This window comes from Drosophila mojavensis, unplaced genomic scaffold (genome assembly GCF_018153725.1).
Source record: "Drosophila mojavensis isolate 15081-1352.22 unplaced genomic scaffold, ASM1815372v1 contig_19, whole genome shotgun sequence".
Classification (NCBI taxonomy): domain Eukaryota; kingdom Metazoa; phylum Arthropoda; class Insecta; order Diptera; family Drosophilidae; genus Drosophila; species Drosophila mojavensis.
The window spans coordinates 664,195-686,051 of NW_025318726.1; the positions used below are offsets into that span (position 1 = coordinate 664,195).

The 21,857-nt window shown below is 38.0% G+C and overlaps 1 protein-coding gene across 2 annotated transcripts; it reads left to right on the forward strand.

Moving 5' to 3' along the window:
* Window positions 1–223: 223 nt before the first annotated feature.
* On the forward strand, window positions 224–21,261 carry LOC6572533 (serine/threonine-protein kinase PKH2). Of its 2 annotated transcripts, none has more exons than XM_001998604.4 (6): window positions 224–1,423; window positions 17,340–17,519; window positions 17,605–18,116; window positions 18,181–18,403; window positions 18,469–18,679; window positions 18,744–21,261. In XM_001998604.4, the coding sequence occupies exons 1-6, from the start codon at window positions 1,225–1,227 to the stop codon at window positions 21,154–21,156; spliced, it is 3,738 nt and encodes a 1,245-aa protein (XP_001998640.2). In that variant the 5' UTR covers window positions 224–1,224; the 3' UTR covers window positions 21,157–21,261. The 2 variants fall into 2 exon arrangements, with proteins under 2 accessions (XP_001998640.2, XP_032583825.1); XM_032727934.2 differs by lacking the exon at window positions 224–1,423 and adding an exon at window positions 6,987–7,172.
* The last annotated feature ends 596 nt before the right edge of the window (window positions 21,262–21,857 follow it).

The window sequence follows — 21,857 nt, forward strand, 5'->3', positions numbered from 1 at the left end:
GGCATACAAACCTACCAAGAAAATCTAACATATATCTTTATGCATATGTCAACTTCTAAATATCTGAATTACTGTAAATGGTACAATCACTAACCATATATGTGCTAGTGGAAAAATGTTATTGTTAACATCAATATATCGATAAAAAATAAAAACTATTGTCAACTGTTATCGGCACTGAGAAGTTATCGATGTTTTTGTATTGCTTCAATGATGCATCGCTAATTTTAGTCAGTCGGAAATCATCTTCGAACGTTAAAAAATGGATCGGTAGCTAAAAGAGATAATTTAAAGCGAAAAACGCAAAGAAAACGGCTTTTGTCCGCTATTTCAGCGATTTTTTTTGTGTTGTAATCAGCAGAAAATTTTTAACAACAGCTACAGCGACCAAACACCACCAGTCAGTCCCAGGCAATAACCAACAGCAAATTTTGCAATATTCAATCAAATTTTACTGCAACCACAATAAAATCAACCATATTCAAGCCCCCAAAAATACATATACACCAAAATATCTACCACAAAGGTAAAAAGCAAGGAGGATCAAATCATTTAATATTGAAAAAAATAGAAGAAATATTCAATTTTGTGCTTGCTTTTGCCAATGTGATGAGAAAATCCAGCAACAATAGCAACAACAACAGCCACCATTACCAACAACCGACCGACAATAGTGAAGCGCAGCCGACGTCAGCAGAACAGCAGCTGCCGAACAGTGGCTGAAAAAATTGTTTTGCCAAAGTAAATTTTCCTGCGACAATTTTCCTTCTTTTTTGATGCTGCTGCGTAATTCGCAACGACGCCGACTGCAACTATATCAAGTGCAAAAATTGTAGTAGCAAAAAATTCAAATCAAACAATTCATTTCTTGGCAGAGCAGCCACAGCGTAGCAGCAACAGAAAAATCTTTTCAATAGCCACCATTTTGAATGAGCGCAGCAACAACAGCTAACGCCGCAGCAGCAGAAGCAGCAGCAGAGAGAGCGAGAGCACAACGCAGCCGTTGCAGAAGTAGCAGCAGCGACGTTGACGTCAACGCTGTGTCTTATTAGCACCCTGTAAGAGCGAAAAGGAAAAGGAGAAGACAAGCTTGCAGCTGTTAGACCGGAATAGTTCTCAAAAATACGGTGCGTGGATTTGCTGGTGTGATAGGAGTAAAGAGAGACTGTGTGAGTGCCAAAAGGAAAACCAAGGGATTCAAAGTCGACAGACAGCGCCAAAATTATGGTTTTACGTATTTTGGAAGAGGAAAATGCCAGCACAGCTGCTGCAATGGAGTTTGCGTCGCTGCGACGCAACGCCGGTAGCGGCAGTGTCAGCAGCGCCAACAACAACAACACTAGCGGCTCTGCGGACAGCGGCGTAGGCGGCAGCAATGTCTCTTGCAGCAACACGGACAACAGCTGCAGCCAAAGTCAATCAGGTGAGTGTTGAATTTCAAGTTTTTTTTTCTTGCTACTTTTTCAACTCCATTTCTACAACTCTTTCGCTCTTACGCTCTTTGGCTTTCCCTTTGAAGCGCAAAATGCGGCTGTGCGGCCACTGGGCTAAGTGTGTGCATTGAAATTTTATTTTGCAGCTGCCACGCAAAACAGTAGTGTGTGCGAGCAAGATAGAGTCATCAGTGTAGAACGCGGCGCCCTTCATCCCTATATCTTACACGCTAGTTGCCCTTGTGCGTATGTGTATGTGTGAGTCTGTGCATGGGCTGTTTTATTTTTCGGTTTCGTCTTGTCTTCATCGGTGAATTGTTTTTACGCCGCTGTTCGTGTAATGTCTGCCACTTGGTGCTTCTTATTGTTTAGTTTCGAAATCGTTCTGGAACGTATTGCACTTGCCTCTGTGTGCGTGTGCATGAGTTTTCCGATTACCATTACGCATTCGTGTTACGTACAAAATATTTATAAAGCTGCGACGGCCCCTGGCAACAAATGGTTTCTATGTACGTTCCTATTTCGAACATTTCCTAGAATTTATCTGACTGTCTGCGGGCATCCTTTGAGGTCTTCAGCTTTAAAAATATATATTGAGTGTAGGGTATGTTTGGGTATATGCATATCGACATCAACTTGATTGGCCGTCGATCGGTGCATGTCCCGCTACTTTTTAGGTAATTACAGTGGGCTGCAGTTGCTTAAAGTGCGCTCAAATTTAGGAAAGCTTTCACAAATGATATCGCATAAAGACTTCCTCATTCATATATGCATATGCAATCCTTTTAGATGCAAATGTGTAGTCTAATAAAAATTTATTTTTAATTTTCTACAATAAAATATTAAGAACCTACGACGTATATTCTTATTTAATTTGTTTGATTTTCGTCGGCAATTCGCTTTTTGTTTGTTTATATTCGTTAAAACAATAGTATTTGCACCCATCATATGTCGTGTTAGTAGATCACCTGAAGTCTAGTTTTCTCTATTATATTAACGACATAACGTGTACAAACAAAGAAATTAATTTATTTCAATGCAGCATATAGCAAACACGTTTTCTAGATTGCGTTTTACAAACTCCTGTGACGTCAATAGCTAAGATTGCATCACATTTAATTAAATATAAAAAAAAAAAAACAACTAATGTGTTGTATAATAATATGTGAAATATACATCTGCAACGCTGAGGAGAATATGAAAAATGTTTGATATTCAGTTTTATTTTTACATATGGGCCTAGAAAAAGAAAGAAGAATGAAATATGCAGAAAAATTCTGGATTTGGTAAATTACACATTTTTTAAATTATAGAACTTTGGACAATCAATTGTAACATCAACTGTAAAACAAAATAAGAATAAATGAATTGGCTTAAATATAATATATTTTTTATTTAAATAAATAGATTATTCAATTTGATTTTTGTATTCTGCATACTCCTTTTTAATTTAAACTAATATTTACATGGATATATTTATGAAAATTACTATTATTATCTTAAAAAAAAATAACTGAAATATTATATTTTTATAACAAAAATATTTCAAAATAATAATAATATTAATAGGGCATTGTTCAATAGGATTGTTACTGTGTCATATATATTTCTTATATTCTCTTTATTCATATCTTTTGTATTATTCTTTTAACATTAATCGTTTGGTGCGTCCTTTCCCACTCACTGCAAATAATACTCGCCCCGAAGCAATAAGCACCTCTTGGGCTAACTCTAGGGGATCGTCCCCATGTAGCCGACTATTCAAGTATTAATAAATGATTGGGTTATCTGTACGGGAAAGAGAAATGTAAGAGTGTCAGTGATAAGATAGAGAGGGTATAGAGAAACAAACAGCTGGAAGGAAATGCGCAACACATATGTATGAAAGCAGCTCAGACAGCTGCCCCGTTGAATAAGAGACGCAAATAAATTCGAGGAGAAAACTTTCCCAGAATTTTGTCTACCAGGTCTCTGGTCAAATGTCGGAAAGGGTTGGGGCGGGTGCGGAGTCGGAGCTGCTGTCGACTGAGTCAACGTCGTGTGGGCAGAACCGTGAAATGAATTATTGTTGTTGCTGCTGTTGCTTTTGAACTAGCTGCGCGCCGAGGCTTATTTCCGGAATTGACAAATTAACGAAATTTATTTGCATTTTTATTAAGTTCATACATATACAAATGTTGGTATAAAAAGAAAACAGAGCTAAATGCGTGCAAGCGAGATGGCCTCTGTATAACATGCTCAGCTATCTTAACTGAGTGTGCAGTCAATTTATACAAAATGATTCACGGTGCGAGCTTTTTTCGTTACTCGAAGAGCTTAACAAATGAAAACGGATCATGAAGTGTTAATAAACTGTAAAGCGAAACTAGCGACTGCGGCAAACAGCGACTGCGACTGCGACTGCGACTGCAACTACAGTAGCAGCGCAGCGGCTGCACATAACCTTGATGACGTTTATTGCACTTTGGCGCTGCAACCAGCGGCAGAAACTGCAGCAACAGCAGTGGCAGCGGCAGCGGCACCAGCAGAAACCCAAAATAGAACGACAGTCAAAGCAAACGAGCAAACAAAAATGAACGAACGTTGCGAACAAAGACAAAGCGATGAGCGCAGCTGCCGCCCGCTCTCTGCTCCAAGCACTTTTGTACTGCCTCACTCCAACGCTGACCGAGTTCGAGGCATACGTCTGCTGACGTGTAGCGACGTCGCGACGCGTCGCTGCTACTAGTGCAACAGCAGCGGTGGCAGAGACTGACGATGACAAACCTAAAACAAAAACAAAAAAAAATTTTAAATAAATAAATATTCAGCGAACAAAAATGCAATAGAAATCACGTTTATCAGCGCCTTAACTGAGCTGAATGCATATCAATTGAAATGAAGGCTATGTCTATGTGAGCGGGGAGGGCAGGATTTATTTAGCAGTTTGCAGCTGCATATTGGATGCAAGCCTCTAGTGAAAAAAAAAAAAAAAAAAAAAAACGGGATTTGGGTAGAAGGCGTCGCTTGTCGCTGTATCAACTTATTTTCCAATGAAAGTTTATTGTTACTGTAAATATGTACTTACATACACACTTTGTGGGTGGTTGTTTGGCCAATTGCCACCGTGCGTTGGTCTATAGCACGATTAATGAGTGACAGGCGAGCAGTATTAAGTATTAATAATCACTATTGTTTTTCTCCACCTAAGCACAGCGCCGCCTACCTTCTGCTTTATAATAGCAATACGTGTGCGTGTGCATACGTGCAGCCTCACACGCATTTCTCCCTTACACAAACATACACAGACGCAAGTACATTAATGCTTACAATATTCGTATATTATATACATGCAAATGTAGACGCTGCCCTGCAATGTTTTTTCTTGCATATGGCAACGCTGTAGCTGTCATGCAATGTATAAAAAAAAAGTAAAGAAATTCCATACACCAAGATATGTATGTACATTTGTATTTATGCATGTTGTTTTGAGAAAACAAAGCACCATTTAAAGTAGTTTTTGTTGTTTTAGCTTTACTTTTTTTGCCCTTCCACTCATTTGTTTTTGAACGCAATTCGCACATCAGGCGATGATATTGCTGTGCTTGTGTCAGTTTGTGCGTGTGTGTGTGTGAGGTGGTGTAGATGTTTGCGTTAACCTCGTTTTTCACGCTGCCCTCAACAAAAGCACGCCAGCAGCCTACGTGATGTTGTGCTTGTATGTGTATCGCTCACTCAAATTCAGGTATAAGATTGAGAGCGAGCGAGAGAGGGAGACAGAGAGCAAATGAATGGCAGCGCCGTTTGTGTTTGTTCGATTTTGTCTTTTGGTCGCTCATTCGCTGTTGGCGTTGTATGCTGTTTGCGTGGTCATACCGGTCTTTTTATATGCGCTCAATGTCTGCGCTCTCTCTCTCTCTTTCTTTCTCCCACTATCTGCTGGGCATACCCGCCTGCTCTCCATGAACCCCGCATGCCATGTGTTGGGGCCACCACTTGTCGCTTTTGTTGTTATTTTGCTGTTTGTGTTTTGAGCTGCAGCGAGCGACAAAACGGCTGTCGCCTTTCTGCTCAGCTGGTTGTCGGTCTGCGCGTTTATGTTATGTGCTTCGTTAAGCTCTCACACTCACATATTTACTTCGCCAGCTCAAAATAAAAACAAAATAACAACGTGCTTTGTAGCGCTCTGCTGTTCGATTATGTCAGTCTCCATTGTTTCGCCTGTTTTCGTCAACTGCTCTCTCTCTTTGTCTTTCACTCTCTATCACGCACTCTTCTTGTTTGCTGCTCATGTGTTTGTAATGAAGATTTCATTATTTTTAATAGAACGCAATTTAAATTTGCTAAACATTGAACACGATCTGCTTTCATCTTCCGCTTCCCACTTCGCACACGCCCAAGCGATGTTTCTGTTTCGCTCTTTTGCGCTGTGCAGATTTTGTTTTATTTTAAAAAGTACATTCATATGTACATACATACATACATACATATGGCCCGGCATCGATTCTTCTAATTGAATCAAATTGAAAAACTTTCCATAGTCAAGTACTAAATTGTTTTTATTACCTCCAAGAATAGCGGGGGTCAAGAATTATAAGCTCTCCACTCTTATTTAAAACCAAAAAATGTTTATCATTTTGATTTAATTAATTCTAAACCGACTTCTAGATGCTTCCGTCTGAACATTTTGCAATTGCTTGAGAGCTAAAGAGTATTGTGTAAACAAAAACAGCGAAAGCTCGTATACAAACATACATAAGTACATATGTATGTATATGGTCATACAACACACTACCTATTGACATAATGTTCATATGAAACGAATTGTTCAAAATGTACATACTCACATAAATACACATGTTTTTCATATCTCTTAACCGCACCAAGTGTTGAAAAGTCACGTAAGCAGAAACAATATGCACAAACATTTGCTACGTCAGCGTGCGTTAACTCGCTCTTTGGCACGTGCAAAGAGCACGCTGCTCAGCATAAATATTTCAAAGCTCTGCACGCGGCTGCCCTACCCTCTCACATATTACAAGATTGTGGACAGCAGGCTGGCAATACTCTTATTAGAAATGCGGTTGGCCTCACACTTTGTCGCTGTGTTGTGCTTTTTCGCTCTCTTTCTTTTGCTGCTTAGCTCTGCTGTGTACTGTGCTGCTGTGTCTGTGTGAACCTCTCTCTCTCATTGTGTTAGTATTTTGGCTGCTGCCGCCTGGCCTGGGCCTGAACACTGGTCGCAGTTCGACGACGCGTGTTTGTTTCTTTCCTCGTTTGCGCCGCGAGACGACGGTCCGGCTATATTTTTGTCCGTGTTTTAAGAATTGTTCCGTTTTTATATATTTCACGCCATTCGGTTTTATCATATTCGCACACACACATTTATACACTATTTTCCGCAGCAGCCGCAGTAAAATCGAACTAAAAACAGCAGTCCACGTTATAGTCTCCCACACACTCGCGCAAACACAAAGTAGCTAAAGATTTTCCGCGTGTTTTCGGCAACGTTCATTCATTAAAACTCCATCGGTTCGATATAGAATTTTTGTTGGTTAAAACATGTATTGAAAAACTAAAAACTAACTTGTAGTTATCGCAAAAAGAGTGAACGCAGTTTTAAAGCAACGAAAGAATACCAAGGAAGGAAAAAACGTGCGAAGTTAGTAGCGACGTTGACTGAGCAGCGGGCATTGCTTAGATAAATTGCGTTGCGGCTAATAGCAAAGCAAAAAAACAACACGAGCACAGACATGTTGGGTAAATACAATATACAAAAAATCTAAGCAAATTACCTATTATAGAAGCTTTAAGCTTCAGAACTTGTATGTACATACATACATGCATATGAATGTGCACATGCATACACACATACAAACATAAATTGTTTTCCCATATCCATATCCCCATATTTTTAATTGCGCTCTCTGAACTGAATTCTATTAAAATGCCGGTTTTGCATTTGTGCTTTGCCTTTTGTTATTCATTCATACTGACTTTCCGTTAGTTACATACATAAGTATGTACTTACAACAATGTGCGTGTGTCGTTTGGAATTTGCTCTGCTGCTGCATTTCCTTGTTGCTGCTATCATTATTTGTATTTAATTGTGCCGCCACTTCCACTTGGAATTTATTTTTTATTTTTTGACGAATGCATAAAAATGCGAAAAGAAGAGAGAAGTATATAAATGTCATATGCATATGCATGAGCACAGTAAACGGTAAATAGTTTTTGAAAATCAAATTAGAATTCATGCCAACTACAATTGAAAATCAATTGGTGGGGCCAATGTCTTGTTATCATGTATTTTTTCAAGGTAATTGAGGCAATTGGACTTCAGTGCAAAGGACCAGTAATGTGGAACAACAAGTATATTTAATTTAAATTATATTTTGAATTAGCGTATTGTAGAGAAAAAATATACAGTTTCACACACAATATTTATTCAGTCACAAGGGTTTTTAGTATCATAGTTTTTGGTGGTATCATAAATATGGAATCACTTTTGTTTTTTATTTTTTTAATTGCAACGATAATCCCTGGTATTCAGATGGATGAATGTATGTGTGCAGGAGCAGTACCGTTGAGTCACATTTTGCTTCCAGTAAGAATATGCGTCGTAGCAAACAGGCTCTAGTTGGGGGAGCGGAATTAGTGCGTGCCCATGTCTTTCGTTCGTTCTCTTCTGGTACACACCCACAAGCACACAAACGCAACGACTCACTGTTACAGCGTAGCAAATTTGGCGACCTTGAACATTTTGCCGGCAGGCCTAGCTACAAATATAGAGACACACAAATACCCATTCATGGCACGTCTTTAAGTGTGTTTGTAAATTTGTTTTTCATATTATAATTATGCATTATAGTTTGTTGCTTTTGTTTTACAAACACATACACACTTGACAAATCGCACGCCTCGCACACGCCTGCCTTACCGGTAATTTTCGCTGTTGTTGTTTTCTTTACTTTTCGCCATTTTTGTTTTACTTTTGCTTTTACAATTTTATTCGGCGGCGCAATAATTTTCTTCTTCTTTCGGGTAAATTTGTGTTTGTTGTTGCTGCGGCTGCTGCTTGTATGAAGTAACACACCATCAGATTGAGCGCCAGCAGCAAAAGAGAGTGACAGCTTTAAAGAGTGAGAGCGAAGCGCGTATCGGCCTGACATTTGCGTTGCTCTTCAAATGGTCTTTGCTCTCTCTTCATTTTCATATCAATAGCAGCCGCATGTGTTTGCACATTGACAACTTTCATGTTTCGAGTTATTATTTTTTGTTAATAAAATTAAATTGTAAGCATTGTATATGTGTTTTTGTAAACAAGTTAATTGGCTTTCTGCTACTACTCATTTGGCTTGATTTACTCTTTGCTTTCCTTTTCTTTACTTTACTGTCCTTTGTATACACTGTCATACTATCTCACTGTCAGTCAGTCAGTCAGTCAATTTATTTTTATTTCTTTTATTGCTTCTTAATTATTGCTATTATTGTTTATGGTGCTTGGCTGTTGTTCTGCAGCTTTAACTAAAATTGTTCAAGGCTGTTATTATTATTGTTTCTCTTTCAATTTATTTTCGCTTTGATAGGACTGTTCTCATATTTTTGATAACTGTTTGGCTATCAGCTTCGTTTTGATAACCCTATTGGGAGACGGGAAACTCCTCCGCTCAGTGGAAAGAATTGGCAGACGCTTTAATGCGACCGTCTGTTATTTTTTTTCTGATATTAATTTTGAAGTACCTATATATGTATGTTGACTTTTGTTTTGAAGTGGGGGTGTTTAGTTAAGTTTGACCTTGATTTTAGCTTTATGAGCATCATTCTAGCTATCTTGCTTAATAATGCATTGAAAAACAAAGGGAGATTGATAAATTCCAATAACAAATTTTGTATAGTATTAAAAAGTACAGATTAAATTCTGTCACATATATATATGTAGGTACTTTTCCATATTGATTTAGACTTTTTGGTGTAATTAGACTTTTGTATTCTGTCTTGAACTCTAGAATGTAGTATACTGTAATGGATTTAGCAGTCTGATTGGAATTACGTTGAATTTGTTATCTGATTGGCATTCTGCTCCAAGTTGTTGGTCTATACTAGACTTGTTGTCTTATTGGGATTTAACGGGCCTTTATTGATTATGCCCTAACCTAACAACAATGTATTATCTACGCCTCTTTTCCTACTACCACATGTTGCATCATCAGAGCAGCAATAATTATGATTAAAACAAGTCAACAACTGTCAGGCTTTACCAACAACTGTTTCAATTTGCGATTCTTGGGCAAACACATAACAGAAATTGTTGCTGTTCTTTATTTTTTATGGCATTATATCTGAAACGCAGTTTATTAATTCTTGCATTTACTATACAAGTATATAAATGTACGTATATATATGTATATTTGTAAGTATGTGTAGGCAAATATTTGCTGTTTAGTTTTGTTTATAAAGTTGTTCTGGCAATTTAATGCTAAAATATGCCAGAAAAAATTATTTATTTTGTGCGAGTGTATAGGACAAATATACACAAATACCCTGCAAAGAAAAGAAGTACCTAAAGAGGTTTATATGATAGGGTATCCTACCCTATGCTCACAAATGCAATAATTGTCGATATTTAAATTGCTTAACATGATTTTATTAATTGGAAATTTTTGCTCATAGCTCTACAAACGCAAATGACAAAAGCGAGTACGACGCAATTAATTCAAATTGAGCGGCTCAACTAGAGCTTGATAGTGAAACAGTCGATTTCTCAAACCCCTCAATTGACCCTCGCCTCGCTTCGCTTCGCAGTCTCCGCTTTGCCGGCCGGCAAACGCGTCAGAGATAATGTTGAGTCAAAAGCTAGAAATCGTATACCCGTTTTTTGCATTTGTTTTTGTATTTGTTTTATTTATTTTATTATTATTTATTTATTCTTTTTGCAAAGCGACGGGAGAAAGAAGATGTGGAATAAGAAAAAGAGAAAAACAACTATTTTAAGCTTGTTGTGGTTTCAGTTTTCTATGGCTTCCAACTGACGTTCGACTGAATCACAAAGAAAACATGAGTACATACATATGTATGTATATAATATATATTGCAAATATACTATATGCCATACAGATGTATTTGTGAGTGATTTGATAATCGGTAACCCGAGAGTTAAAGGCAAAGCTTCTCTCATCTTTGCTTAGATAAGCACTCGCAAACCTCAAATGTTTCTGTCGCCTGTCTTGGGTTGCGCATCAACAAAATGAAACCAAAATAAACAATCTACAGAGTTTTTTGAGCAGGTGTTTTTCAAGAGTTTAGGCTGATGAAATACGACGAATAAGGTTTCATCAGGCGTTTTTGTAGTCGATTCCATGAAGACATCGAGTGATGTTTTTACAAAAGATTAGCTACTGATTAGTTAGGTGGATGACATCTCCTTTGGAGCACAATAGTGTAGAAAATTAAGGAAAACAAAAGAATAAAAATGAATAATGAGAAAAAAGTAATAATAAATAGAAATCACTGTAAATAGTCTACAGCTTTTTGACAACAAATTATCTGTCAATTTATCATAATTTATTTTCTTGCAGCTGAAGGAAAAAAGAAGCTCTTTCATGAAATCGAGAAATTAACAAAACAAAATGATTTGCACAAATTTCAAAAAGCAATGCGCAAAAAGTTGCCAAACATAAAAAAAAGCGAAAAAACAGAATAAAAGAACAGGAAGAATAAACAAAAATGTTTGATATTTTGTTGCTTTCCACAATTTAATTTACGTAATTGATAAGAATTAAAAACAGAAAGAGAAAAAAACGCACTAAATAGGCCACGTTTAAATTTAGATAAGAGCAAATTGCCATGTATGTATGTGTGTGTGTATGTGTGTATGTGCGTCAAGTGGGCAGTGAAACGTGTGTGCAACTGGGCGTGGCAGCGCAGATGACGTGTTTGCAGCTGTGGGGGGTGCTTGTGAATTTCGGTGGGCTTTCGGCCAAAATATTCACTCAGCGGCGAGACACAATAATAAAACGAGAATTTAACAATCGCAAAATCATTCGCTGAGAAACTGAGAAATGACGTCCGAGAATCGATGATAAATAAGATTGAAGACGGCGGCTGCACCGGAACCAACTAAATAACAAATACATAGAATGGAATAGAATAGAATAAAATAGAAATTTAGTATAAAATAAAAATGAAAGCTTGTCTAAATATTTCAAAGTAGTATTTATTTGTTTATCAACGTTTGCGTATGTATATATATTGCGTTCTAGATAAATAGTTAATGCCAGCAGCCAGCTAAAAGGCGGAAGAATATACGAGAATGTCTAGAAAGAAATTGGGTCACAACAAAATAGTATGCAGTATATACATACATAAGTAGTGTGTGTGATTGGCAAGTGGATTTATAAGGCATGCGATAAGAATGATTGATTGCCGCTCAGTCTTGTTGTAGCTGTAGAAAGTAAAGTAAAGATGGTAGGAACTCAATATTTTTGCAACAGTTGTGAGAGTTATTAGAAAGATCGTTGAGGGATTTATCTTTTCAGAATGACATGCATAAATGTAGCGAAATAATGATAATATAAATCAAAAGATTATATTTTATTATTTAAATACTACTATTAGACATTCCTAGCTTTTCGTTTTCTTCTCTTCAATAGTTCCATGATCAAGTCATGTTTGTTTGTAGAGCCCTATCCTATGTGCCTATTGAATTACTTGGAGTAGTTTGTTCGGTCTGTTCGTTTATTTATTTTTATTATGCGTCTCAACAACACCACGACGACACTCAGTCGCCAAAGGCCAATTACCTCTGACGCTCAAAGGTCCAATGCCTATGAGCATTAGATTTATTATTGTATGGACATTCAAGCAAACCCCTTCAACGGTCTCAAACCAGCCGCCCACTTTGCGTCACTCCCCACTGAACTCTACTGATTATGAGTTGCATTTTCGAGCTGCAGTTGGCGATTGGGTGGGCCAGCGATCTGTCAGTTGTTCCGCCTCCACCGCCTCCTCTCTCTCTGTCTCTGTCACGCTCGCTCTGCGCTTCTTCCTTAAACGCATTTAAGTGGCCAGACACAGTCGTAAGTCCCAAGATATCTATAAATAGAATATTGAACGCACAAACGATTCGTGTGCCTGGTTTATGACAGCAATTAAAGAGAACCAGAAAGCGAAGCCAAATTGATCACGCCGCATTTGAAATACCCTAAAAGTCAATAATCGTAAATTGGGACCAGAAAAATGAGTTAAAAGAAAGAAAAAAAATAAACAAAAATATAAGAATTATTTAAAATACATACGTATTAAAATACAAGACAACTTAAAATATATATATTCTTTAATAAATAGTAGAAAAATGAAAATCATAAAATTTATTTATTTATAAAAGTAAAAGAAATAAAAAAGAAAAGATGTTTATAAAATAAATTTTAATTAAAATAAATAAAAACTGTTAGAATGAGTTCGATAACTTAAAAATAACAATTTGTTTTCGATCTTAGATAAATGTGTGCATTCTTTATAACAGTATTCTCAAACTTGTTGCACACCAGGTACAAATTTTAGTATATCCTATCTAAAAGGGTATTAAGTGAAAAAATGCGTTGAGTATGCCTTCTGTTCATGATCATTATGATCATAATGAAGATTATTATTGCCATGAGCATTGTCAGGCCAGGCATCGATTGCCGCCTGTGGTCTTTACTCTGCTCTTCCACTTTTCGCCTTTCCCCTCATGTCCGCTCGCTGAATTCAGTTTTCACATTAAACTTTTGATATGTACGCCCAGGTTTTTGATTTTTTACATATTTTATTTTTTATTATTATAATTTTTTCTTTTTACTCGCGACTTGTTTACGACACGCGATTTGCTTTCTACGCAGTTGCGCTAAAATTTTGTACTCGCCATGGCGATCCATCTATATATGCATATATTGTATTATTACTTTTCTATACACACTTGTTTATTTATAAACATTTATGCATTGATAAAAAAACTTGAATATGTGTATGTAGGAATATACACAAATATGGCAACTGGTCGCCGATAAATGTGCGCAAATATTGATTGTGCGAACCCAAAACCTAATGGTCATTATTTATGTACATATTCCTCTCATTTTCTTTCGGATTGCTGTAGCTGTGACGCGACTTGATAAGCACTTGTTGCTTTATTTGTTTAACATTCTGTTGAATCTCCATTTAACGCCAGTCTACGAAATCGAAGGCTGCTCAACAAAAATCTATGCAAAGAATTAAAATGTCGCGCTTTTCAATTTATAAGATGGATAGCAGCAGCAGCAGCAGCAGCCGCAGTCGTAGCACCACAAAAAGATTCAAAAAGTTTCACCAAGACTCATCGACGCTTATTTAATGAATTAATAATTATGTATATATTAATGAGCTATGTATGCATATATAATTTTTTTTTTTAGAATTTTAGGACAGTCTAATTCCTAATTTCTGCTTCAAGTTAAGACCCTATCATATCTTCGTGTATGTAAATAGAAATTTAATCGAACAAAACGTTTTTATACCCTGAACCCATTGAAAATGGGAAATCAGGGTATAATGGTTTTGTGAAAAGTATGTAACAGGCAGAAGGAATCATCGCAGACCCCATAAAGTATATATATTCTTGATCAGGACGACGAGCTGAGTCGATATAGCCCTGTCCGTCTGTCCGTCCGTCCGTCCGTCCGTCCCTCCGTCCGTCCGTCCGTCCGTCCCTCCGTCCGTCCGTCCGTCCGTCCGTCCGTCCGTCCGTATGAGCAAAAGGATCTCAGAAGATATAAGAGCTAGAGAGCTGAAATTTGGCATGCATACTCGTGTATATCATAGGCAGTACGAGTTTGCTTTATTTTTTCGATAACTCATCCGATAACTTTTTTATCGAGAATAATCGAAAAATCGACTTGGTTTTTTCAGCCTAGTTTGAACACTTTTAAACCTGGAGACTTCAAATTTGTGTTGTATATAGAGTTAATGGACACAAAGATTTTGTAATTTACAGATTTTGGATACCACGCCCCCTTCGCCCCCAATTTGTAAAAAACGCATTTCAAGTACTAGAGACTTGTGCTTTGGAATGTACACACATATTCACCATATGATTAAGTTCTAAAGGTTTCATTAAGATCGTATGTCTACAAAAGAAATTATTCAACAAAGAAATTCTCATAATATTGCCCACACTGCACTATGGGGAAAAATCCAAATTATCGGGTATTAATTAATAACTTAAAAACTAAGCCAGATTTTTTGATCCGGTTTTTGTATTATTAATATGTATACCATCAGAAATATATTTTAGAAAAATGGGCGTGTCACCGCCCACCCAAAAAAAATTTATTAAAATTTTGTATTAAAAATTTTTTTTTTTTTTTAAGAATTTTGCTTGTTCATACTTTAAAATAATAATTTTAATTGAAAACAATCGAACTTTCATAAAATCGAAATTAGTTTTCTTCAGTTTCGAGTTCCAAATCAGCCAGAAATATTGATCCGCTAAAAAAATTCGGGTTCTTCAACTGATTTAATTGTGCCTTCAACTTTACATAATACAATACGTACAACTTCATTAGACAGCGACCTTTATGCTTTCAAACTCTTTTCTAAAGATTTGCCGAAGAAATAATCTGATCAGATGTATCCATTGTTAAAAACCATCAGCGAAATTATGGATTCTGCTCTCATGCTCTCATGCATGATGAAATTAGTCTGATTTATAGACCTGGTTGGGCAAATCAGACGCTTCCCTTACCAAAAAAGCCTACAGGATGAACAGTACTTTCCATAATCTGCCTCAAATGAACAATTATTTTTATAAACATTTGCTGTCATAGGCAGTCATTCATAGTTGTCAGCTAGTTTTTGTTCCTGCTGCATTTCTTCCATTTGTAATTTATATTTTGGCAAAAAAAGCGGCTTTTGCTTTTTTAATATCATTTATAAGTTGAATCAATATTAGTCTTATTTAGTTTCAAAATCACAATTACTATTTCTTGGTTAGAGTTGCCTTTTTCATTGAGCCAAATATCACACAGGTCAGCTCATAGTCACCTGCTAAAAATTGATTTGCGCCGGTTGTGCGCAAAAGTGCACATTGAGACAAAGGCACTAAGATCCCAATTGATTACTCTATAACATGCAATTGGAATTACACTGGTGCGCCCTGGTGGCTGTTTTATATGTCTTTGCAAAGTTTAATTTTATTTACAAGAAATGAAATTTGACAACATTTGCTAATTATACAATAAATGATTAAAATAAGTTCAAACATCAATTGGTTTTTAAGCCAACGCATAGTAGAAGCCCTAAAAATTCATATCCTTTTTAAATTTCTCAAAAATAATGTCTGGTCATTGAATAACGATGATTTGAAAATCGGCTAACACAAATTGTAAGCTGAAGGCAAATGCTTTTCGAAGATAACAGCTGACTTTAACAGCTGTTAGGCTTAACAGTGGACTGTTATTCAACATTTTGGGTACAGTACCTTAAAGTTTGGAGTTTTATTAAGATGTTAACATAAAAAAATTATAAATTTTCATACTTCGCAAAAATGACTAAATACCCGAAAAACGGCAAAATTCCCCATAGTGCACTGCAGCGCAGACCAAGCGCAGTCGCTGCTTACTGCGCAGTTAGCAGAGCGCAGGCTTATGCGTGCGTGTGGATGCATGTGTATGTATGTGTGCATAAAAGAAGTGCAGAATGATTAGAATATCAGCTTAGAGGGTTCAGGGTATCTCCTAGTCGAGCAGTCTCGACTGGAGCCTTCTTACTTGTTATTTACTGCTTTCTGTCTATTTTATGTTTTTATATACAAATGGCTTCGAAATTTCCCTTTTAAATGGTTAAGCTTCTTTTTCATTTGACTATTTTAAGCCGTAGTCACACCGTCATAGTCTTGATTTATGCAATATATATTACATATATTATAAATCTTTCTTTATCAGGCCAAGTCTCATATATAATGCATAATTTTGCTTGTATTTGTATTCTAAATCTATAATAGGGTATTTCATCATTATTTGCAAACTAGGCAATACTTGGTTACGCTCTTTATAAAGCGACCTGTTGAGTAGGAAACCCCTTCTAAGAGGTGACTCAAACCGATACGAGCAACGAGCGCACGACAGGTTTACACGTTATTCCTGATTAATATATGAAATCAAACTTGAGATATTTCAAATAAATTATATATGTTATTTCTGGTAAACTGCTTTAATTTAAAATTTTAATTTAATTTTATAAATATATATGAGATGTATATTTTATAATATTATAATTTAATATTATGATATTCATATAATATTTTTTTTATGTTAAAATTAATTTTGTATAATAGATTAAATTTACTTCCGCTAAAGTAACTCAACATTTATGTCTTTTTTTAAATGATACATACAATTAATTAATTTTTTTAAAATTTGAATGTTGTAAATTTTAATAATAGTTATATTATAGTTAATTATATTAAAATTTAAATTTGAAATACATATATTAATTTTAAATCAAATCAGTTAAGCAATAGAAAGTAAAATTATACATGTTTTTCATAGCTATAGAAACTTTTTACAAAAACATGCCATAAGCGTGTGATATATATTCAGGTGTAAACATACTTTTTATTTTTTTAAGAGGCATTTCAATTTGTGTGCATAAAGAAACTATCTTTAGGGGCCAACAATAAATGAGGTCGACGGCAGTAGTTCTTTTCAGCAACAGTTCGCCACGAAACGTTGCGTAGAGCAGTTGCAAACGATAGCAACTGAATTTGTAGCTCATTAGATAGATAAAGATCAAGCGTTTCTTTGATTTCATCATATTTCATTAATACATTGCTTTTAATATAATTTGGTAATACGTATAAATTATCTAGTTTTTATTATAATCTGTCTATTTCGCTTTATTTTGCAATTGCAGACGGCCAGAATGAGTTAACGCGCTATAGCAGCGAAGATGTGTCCGGGAACGAATCGAGCGAAGCGCCGAACATGACCGAAGTGGAGCGTCAGGCGGAGCTCAATCGGCACAAGGAGGAGATGCAGAAGAAGCGTCGTAAAAAGCGCATCAGCTCCTCGCTGCACTCGTCAACATTTCAGGGTAAGTAGATAAACCTACATAGGCTTGATATATACATCATAGATCTGTATAATAATGAAATTGAATTTCTCTATTTCCATTTTAGAGTTGTATAAGCTGACGGGCGAGATATTGGGCGAGGGTGCCTATGCATCGGTGCAGACGTGCGTTAACATCTATACCGATCTGGAGTATGCTGTGAAGGTTATCGATAAGATACCAGGACATGCGCGTGCGCGTGTCTTTCGTGAAGTGGAGACATTCCATCACTGTCAGGGACATCCGGGCATCTTGCAATTGATCGAATTCTTCGAAGATGATGAGAAATTCTATTTAGTGTTTGAGAAAATTAACGGCGGCCCATTGCTCACGCGTATCCAGGAGAAAATCTGTTTCTCGGAGCACGAGGCGGCGCAGATCATCAAAGAGATCGCGTCCGGCTTAGATTTTCTGCACAAGAAGGGCATTGCTCATCGTGATCTCAAGCCGGAGAATATATTGTGCGTTAAAACGGATTCGCTCTGTCCAATTAAAATTTGTGATTTCGATTTGGGCTCCGGCATTAAGTTCACCACGGACATATCATCGCCAGCGGCCACTCCCCAATTGTTGACCCCAGTGAGTTAGCCTAACTAACTAACTAAACTTTCGATCATCTTGTAATTCACCAATTCTTTTATAGGTCGGCAGCGCCGAGTTTATGGCTCCCGAAGTAGTCGATTTATTCGTAGGCGAAGCCAATTACTACGATAAGCGCTGTGATTTGTGGTCTCTGGGTGTAATTGCCTATATTCTGCTCTGCGGTTATCCTCCATTTTCGGGCAATTGCGGAGAGGATTGCGGCTGGAATCGCGGCGAGAACTGTCGAACGTGCCAGGAGCTGCTCTTCGAGTCAATTCAAGAGGGTATGCATAACAATGATAAACTATTTACAAGAACTCGTTGTAAGATTTTCTCTTATTTCGAATAGGCCGTTTTTCTTTTCCGGAGGCCGAGTGGCAGGATGTTACCGATGAGGCCAAAGATCTAATTTGCCGTCTTTTAGTTAAACAAGCATCGAAACGTCTCAGTGCCGAAGCTGTGCTCAGTCATAAGTGGATTCGCATGTGCGAGCAGGAGCCGCTCGTCAGCAAGCAAACGAGCCGCCATAAGGCGCTGCAAACGCCAAACAATATCCGACGGTAGCTATAACAAAATCTATTTAAAATATATAATATATTCATGAATTTATTGTAATCGTTATAGTAACCATCAATCGGCACGTGAGATCTCACAGTTTGCCGAGTCGGCTATGGCTGTGAAGCGGGTGATTCTGCAGCATTTCTCGATGCGCTACGATTATATGAAGGAGCGTCCGAACATCTACCAGCCCTCGCAGGCCTATAAGGACGCGTACAGCGATGAGAATTATAATCCAAAGCCGCCGGCTCACTATGTACGCAGTCGCTCACGTAATGCATCAGCAACATCATCTGCTGTCGTCGCCAACAACAACGCGATTGCCTCCTCTTCGTCCACTTACGGCGGTCGGCTGTCTACGGCTCAGCGCAGTGGGGCCAGTAGCCTTAGCCGTCAATCGTCGAGGAATGCCTCTGGCATATTTAACAATAGCGGTGGCTTCAAGACCCTCAATGTGCACGAGGAGGACGATGACGATGAAGAGGCGTTGGAGGCTTTTGGTCGTCTGGATGAGGGTGTAGATGACGAGTGGGCGCAGTCCACACGTCGCTATCAGGAGCAGCGCGAGCGCCAAAAGCAACAGCAGGAGCAAAATCCGAACAATGGCCATGTTGGCGATCCAATATATGATGATGATGAGATGGGCGAGGAGGAGGAGGAAGAGCGAGACGGCGAGGACTATCAGCATTATAAGCATTATTGGCGCACGCTTGGCGAAGATGAGGGCGATGATTATCTCTATGAGCAGCAGCAGCAGCAGCGCGAGGATTATATAGCTGAAGAAGATGAGTTCGACGAGGAGGAGGAGAAGCATAAGGAGCTGAAGAAAACTGATGCTGACAATCGAAAGCAATTGAAAGCTAAAGGTGATGAGAACGAAGAGGAGGAGGTTAAGGTAGTAGAGAAGGAGGATGAACTTATTATTGATAATATGGAAAAAATAAAGCAAAGTGAATTTGCTACAAAAGCAACAACAATGCGCAACGATGCGCAGGAGAAAACCGTGTTTAAGAGTGAGGAGAAGCAGGAGAACGAGGATGATGATGTTGATGGGCCTAAAAAGCAACAAGCAACGTCATGTGATATTAGTGCTACTACAATCACCAATACCAATACCAACATCAACAGCAACAGCAACAGCAACAAAATGCAAACAACACCAGTTAAAGCAACAACAACAACCCAAACGAATGGCAACAAAGGCAATGATAAGGATAACGATTATGCTAATGATTACGATAATGATGATGATAATGATGATAACGATGATGATAATGTTTATGATAATGATGATGATTATGTTAAACTATTGGATAGTATTAGTGATTTAAATGAAAAGCTACCTGAAATTTATGAGACTGCAAATATTGTTGTCAACTCAGCGGCAGTGCCGGCAGCAGAAGCAACAACAACACCAGCAGCAGCAGCAGAAGCAGCAGAAAGAGCAACGTGCCCACCAAACGATAATGATAACGATAACAATGTAGATGATTTGAAAGTGCCGACAACTGCAGCTGAGAAGACAACAATGCGAACGACTTTTGGCAAACAACAGCAACATCAACAGCAGCAACATGAAGAAGAACAACAACATCAACAACAACAATCTGCTGGCAACATTAACAAACAGCAGCGCAATGTTTACTTTGCATTGGATGCATATCAAAATGACGAGGATGCCGACATTGATGAAGAAGACGATGACTACGATGATGATGATGATGAAGATGAGGAAGATGATGATGATTATGATGAGCACGAGATGCAATCGGTTGGAAATGGCTTAAAGCCAACGATCCCAGCCATATGCAATGCCTACACGCGAAAGCAACGGCAGCAGCAGCAACAACGCTATGTAGCGCCACACCCCGAGCCGCATCGCCTAGAGAATTGGCGCCATCGCAGCCATCAGCCGGAGCAGCCGCAGCGGCATAACATGATCGCTCCTGGTGGCGGAGGCGGCTTTCGAAAGTACCGCCCACCTTTTAGCACTGGCGGCGGCGGCGGCCATTATGGCAATCAGCAACGCAATTATTTGGGTAGCTTCTCGCACGGCGGCGGTGCCGCTGGCTACAAGATACAGCAGCAGCAGCGGCACAACAGCGCTGGAAGCAGCAGCGGCGGCTCGCCGCCATCTGATGAGCACTCGACGTCGCCTGCAACGCAGATTCGGAACTGGCGACAGGATTGCGTCTATGCGCCCATGCGTGGTTGCGGTATGAATCAGCCCAGCCGAGGTCTGCAGCGCGCCAATCAGCAGCAGCATCATCAGCAGCAGCAGCAGCCAACTGTTCGCATTGGCTCCGGCCGCTTTGTGCATTCGTCCCAAGTGCCGCCACATCTGTTGGATGAGCCGCCCACATTGGGCATCGGACTGTCGCCGCCCAGCGAGAGTCTATTGCTGCAGCGGCGCATGCGGCAGCAACAGCGGCCCGGCGACTTGGCCGAGTATTGTGAGCCCGCTACGGCCAGTGGCTAAGTGTATCAAGAACAATAGCAACAACAACAACAACAACGATAACTGCAGCTATTAGAGGGAGTCCCATGTGGTTGGGAATTGCGGCATTCGAGCCAAAATAGAAAACAAAATCAAAGTTTGTTTAAAGTTTTCTTTTTCGTTTTTTCTTTTGTTCATTTTCTTTGTATAATTACTTTTTATTACAAATCACAAAACAACAACAAAAACATCTTAAATTTGCAAATTATAATTAATAATTTGCTTGATTAATTTCTTGAAGCGTTATACATAACAGAAACTGTAAACAGCAAGAAACTACTTAAAATTCCGTCTTAATTTAATACAAACTTATAAAATTGTTTTTCTGATAATCATTAAGATAAAGCAAAGAAGAGAGCCCTTAAGAAGCAATCCAAAATATGCTGTATAATTAAGCAAAAATAAGAAGAAAGAGAAAAACCAAACAGTCGTTCGAATGAAAAATAAAAACAAAAACTTTTTTTATAAAAAAGATTGAAAAGTGGAAAAAAACGAACATGTAATTATTCGCTATAATTTTTTATTATGAAAATAAAAAAAAAGATATGAATGCAAACTATGCGTTTAAGCGAGTTAGATACTCACTCACACTTACACACACATATATAAAGATACACACAATCGATGAAATTTGTTTCTATATTTGGAATGAAAAAGAAGAAAATCCAGTTGCCGCCAAAAAT